The sequence below is a fragment of the Microplitis demolitor genome, chromosome 9 (genome assembly GCF_026212275.2).
Source record: "Microplitis demolitor isolate Queensland-Clemson2020A chromosome 9, iyMicDemo2.1a, whole genome shotgun sequence".
NCBI classification, from domain to species: domain Eukaryota; kingdom Metazoa; phylum Arthropoda; class Insecta; order Hymenoptera; family Braconidae; genus Microplitis; species Microplitis demolitor.
Window position 1 is genome coordinate 11,327,531 of NC_068553.1, and position 5,240 is coordinate 11,332,770.

The 5,240-nt window shown below is 34.8% G+C and overlaps 1 protein-coding gene across 1 annotated transcript; it reads right to left on the reverse strand.

Annotated features, from left to right (window-relative positions):
* Positions 1-3,715: 3,715 nt before the first annotated feature.
* LOC128668542 (uncharacterized) lies at positions 3,716-4,867 on the reverse strand. The gene has a single exon (XM_053741702.1). It carries the CDS (start codon positions 4,865-4,867, stop codon positions 3,716-3,718), a length of 1,152 nt encoding a protein of 383 aa, XP_053597677.1.
* Between the last annotated feature and the right edge of the window lie 373 nt (positions 4,868-5,240).

The following is a 5,240-nucleotide window of genomic DNA, read 5'->3' on the forward strand; positions in this document are numbered from 1 at the left end:
CAGGATAAATTTTATCTTGAAAATTTATTTTAACATTTTGCACTAATTTTTCACAGTTAAATGATAGATTTATTGATTCATCAGTATCATAGAAAGAATATTGTTTATTATTTATTTTTATAACGCGATCTTTATAGCAAATTTGTACTTTCGCTTCGTCAAAAAAATTCGAACCCAATATTCCCGATTGCTCGATTGAAAAATCGTCAGGAACTATTAAAAATTTAATTTCTAAATCAAGAAAATCTAATTCAACTTATCCTAATGCTTCGACTGGAATTTCGTTAATTCCAAGTAATTTAATAGTTTTAGTTTTATCTAAAATTGCTTCTTTTGGACAAAAACTTTCTTTTAAAATATTAGGACCACTACCTGTGTCTAACATTACAGAAATTTGTCCAACATTAGGATTTACGCTATATCCTAATAAAATTGTTGGAGTTTTACTATTTTTATTTAAATTAATTTGTTCAACGCGAGTTTCTTCTTTATCAGAAATAGTTTTGATTGGAATTCTATTAAAAATACCAAAATGTGAATTAGAGGTTGAAGGATGATTTTCTTTTATTTGTTTTTCTTCATCATTTATTTTCTTCCAACAATCTCTAATTCTGTGACCCATTTTTTTACAATAATCACAACTAATAATTTGTTTAGGACAATTATTACTTGAATGTTCATGACTACCACAAGTTAAGCATTTATTAAAATTTTTAGAATTGTCATTTAAAAATTCATGTTTGAATCTACAAACTTTAGCATTGTGGCCAGATCTATTACAAATTTGACATCTTTCTCGAAGAATTTAATAATTTAAAACATTTATCAGCAGTATGACCTGGTTTATCGCAAAATTGACAAATAACAGTTTGTCTTAAATTTAATTGTTGATTAAAATTTTTATTATTGTCAAATTGTTTATTTTGAGTGTGAAAATCTTGTTTTTGTTGGTAATTAGATTGATGTGATTTTTGAGAATTATTGTGTTCGCGTTTAACTTCATCGCAAAGGAACACGGGTTTTTCGTTGCCTTTTCGTTTTATATTTTCAAATTCACTAGTAGTGAGACAGAGGGGGATTCACCCCCCCCCCCCCCGATAACGCAGTACCCTTCCTTACCGACCGTTGCGGATACCTCCTGCCGATAACTAATCATATCTGCTGTCGGTAATCTGTATATATCTGTGGTCGATACGAGTATCACTTGTCGGTAAAGTAGGTATTTATATTACCGACTCTTACCAATGTTGCTCGGCAGTCAATTATCATGCGTATGATGACAAAATACTGTCACACTATCATTAGAGCTGGTACCTTACCGTATACCAGCTCTGATGATAGCATGACATGTATTTATATGATGATCAATCTGAGGATTTATATATTCAAACAGGGGGTAGGACGAGCACTTGCGAGAAGCTCTGATGTCACTACCATCTAGCGGTTTAGTTCTTCCCACACCCCTTCTTTTTCAGCGCATAACGTCATCCAGCGTGTCTGAACTCGCTTTTTATGAGGTATAGTGGGGGAAATGAAGCTGCGCTGTTGTTAAGCTCATATTTCAGACCAAGTGGGGGTAATATGAACCTGCGCAATAGCGTCTTTTACCCCGATTACATCATCTTCTGCGCCGTTAACCGTTACTAGGCTCATATTTCAGTCCAAGTGGGGGAATATTGACCTGCGCAATTGCGTCTTTTTACCCTGATGACATCATTTTCTACGTCATACAACAAGCTCAAACTTGTTTTTGCTGTAACAAAGTGGGGGGAATAAAGAGTTGAGTGGGCGACTCCTGCAGCCATATGCATCAGTCTGCTCAAGTATTTTTAAGTAGAAACAATTGCTGTGCTATTTAAAACCTATAAAAAAGTGATTATTAAATGGATCGTCAAAATCTAAGGTATTATAAAAAAACATATCTTCTCAATTAAACTAGCGTACATCTTTCTCATTTGCAACTATATACCTGAACCACATCTTCACAGATCCCATGTATGCACTGAACGTTGTGAACATTCAGCACAAATCGAGTTCGAGGAAGTGAGCGAAGAAGAAGACAATTACATTCATAAATTACTTACTAAAGAAAAAGAAATTGACTTACAAATCTTATATTGGAAGAACTTATTACTATCTTTCAAAGATCGTAAAGACTAAGAACAAGCCTGTCACAGAATCACATACGTTATAACTCTTCTAATGTTCAAAGCTAACTCATCAAAATATAAAGTGTAGACACCTCAAATGGATCAACTAAGTGAAGAAGAATTGGACTTTCTAATAAACCATCCGCCAAACGCTGTATTTGAAGCCGATTTATTAACACGTTACTTTGAAGAACCTATTCAAGACTACATTAAAAGGTTTGTACGTGATATTCATCTTTTACAAACTAATTTGAATATCATTCAAACTAGACGTGATAAAAACGTGTGTCCATACTGTTGTGCATTCAAAGACTCTGTAAAAAAACTGCATCAAGTGATTAAAAGTATCGAAAAACTAGAAGAACGTATCAACAAGAAATAAAAGACAATGGAATTCATCATGGATTTCGCAGGGTTTGTTATGCCCGATGACACCCTAGTAGTGAAAGAATTGTGTGTGGTTGACATATATGAAAATTCCTCAAAATATAAGTGTAAACATTTTATCTTTCAACCACCATTGGAGTATGATGGAGCAATTATGCAAGAAACTTTAGATGAGAGTGGGTGTGGCCATGGTATCCGGTGGGACTCAGGTGAAACACCATACGACAAACTTCAAGAAGTTATTAAAGATATAGTGAGCAAAGCAAGTTATATTTATGTTGATGGAAAGCAAAAAGACAAATGGTTGACGATCATGACCGATTACTCCGCACAAATTATCGACATCCAACTAATGAGACATTATTCATTTGAAAATGTGGATCGCTATAATAAGGAAAAATGTCCGCTGAGGCTATATTATCGTCGAAGAACACATGCATGTGCTTTTCAAAATATTCAACAATTAAAGCGTTGGTTTCTGGAATTCTGGGGTGACAATCCATCATACGAAAAATCTGCGCAAATATATTATCAACTGTCTGATTTGAAAAAAATGCATAAACGTGATATCGCTTGCCTTGATTATCACTTTCTTCTACGTTTTGCGAGGACCCAAATACGTCATGTCTACGATACACTTTCGGTGGAATTACAGAATAATGATAAAATAAGAGATTACTCATTTTGTATGGACCACTACCCAGCTACTGGTGGCGATTGAGATATCTGTGGAATATGGCTTTATCCATACTGAAAAGATTGCCCAAAGTGCATAAATAATAGTAATCCTATAAAAATAATAGTTCATAAAACAAGTTAAAAATATATATATACAATTTAATTAAAATTATGTTATTGGAATGTATCAGGTCAAGATTATAAATAAAACGAATTGATTTATCGATAAAAAATGTTTATTTATTTATTAAGTTTATTTTTTTAATCAATACAGGTTCTATAATATATCTTGATCTCTCTATCCTAAGTTTAAACCTTTCTCGATCTCGAGCCATTTGCTCCCATTCACCTTGTCTAGCAGTTTTGTATGCATAACTCCATGTATACATATAATGTACAGTTGGTGTCAGATCAAATTGCACAACCATGTTTCAAGTCAATTTTCGTACAGTGCTGATGATAGGGTTATACTCAACGATACGATCGTGGATTATTAAACACTAAGCTGTTGTGTTTTGTGGAAATTGATTTGTGGATTCAAACTCCAATCGAATGTCTACTGGTCCAGATTTAATTGCCTCATTCTGCTTAGAACAGTCTATAACACAGAGCGGAGCTTCTTGCAAAAATTTCTGCTTTGTTAACAGTGGCTCAGCCTCTTTATTATAGTATGTAGATTGGAAATCAGTGTACATACTGTACAATAAAGCATACTGATTGTCGTTTATGTCCAAATTCAGATCTCCGTACGGATAACTCTGTGAGTTCAGGAATAACTTTACGTTACGGAGCGTACAATGATCAAATCGACTCGCATTCTTCCTTGCGTCGTTTTTTCTTGCTGTTTGAAATCCGAGGATGACGTAACGTTGCTTCTCCAGTTGTGTTGATGTTTTGACAGCCCAAATATGTTTTGATGTTGCCGGTAACAGCGGATACTCATACAATTCCCAGGTTCGAAAACTAATTGAGATAGCCGGATCACTTGTAATATAATTTAATGCTTGAATTTTTTCCTTGTCTGATAGGGTGACGTACGGTACAATCCACTCGATTTTTTGCAAAGTTAACTTTACTTCCTCAGCTCCCGCTGCTTGTTGTACGTAAGCATTAATGTCACTGTTTGAAATCGTAAGAACTATCTCTAGCTGAACATTCATAAGGACTTTCAGATAATCTTCAGCAAAACCACTTAAAATATTTAGTGGAATCAATAAATCAAAGCTTCCTGCAGCGTTTGTTAATTTAACATCATCTTCCATTACCCAGCCAGCATTCTCCAAAGCACTCAACTGATTTGGACTGAATGATACATAACCTTTCATCAGGCTTGTTATACCAACGTTACTACTTCGATCAACTTCAACACCATTCATAAGTAAGCGGAATTCTTTAATCATGTGGCCAATCCCCATATTAACCAAGTTGGTTGTGGCAGCGACAGCACTGTTATCACTCTTGGTAAACTTCCCAAGAATATGGAGTGCACTTTTGCTAGGAAGTATGCACAAATTTTGATTTTGGATTGTGATACGAACTTCATCATTGTTGTTCAAAGTCGACGATGCATACGGTTGATGAGCATGCAGTTCATAGTGAGCGATTGACTCATCGAATATAATTGGTCGTTGAATATCTAATACATTAGCCATTATTTTTTATATCCTCGGTCACCTACTGCACCGTATTTGTTGCCTTTCTCGTAACCGCCGTACGCTGTACTACCTTTTATGCTTGGTGCCGAATATTTATCTTTGCTATTTTTAAAATCTGTGCCGTATTTACTTTGTTGGTTCTCTAAATACTTTCTTAAGTTCTTTGAAGCTTCGTTATTGGACATTATACTCAACAGCTCACCACCTAAGTCTTTCGACACGGGATTATGCAGCAGAAATTGAATTTTATTTTATTTATCTTCCACGTAAACGTAGTCCGAGACTTTTCAGGAACAGCTTGTTCTGATGTGTTAACGCCTTGTGAGGTCTTCTTCGACTGATTGTGCTTGTCCATGTTGATATCTTTTTA

Coding starts and splice junctions, on each gene's coding strand:
- LOC128668542 (XM_053741702.1), bottom strand. CDS start 4,867: ATGGCTAATGTATTAGATATTCAACGACCAATTATATTCGATGAGTCA.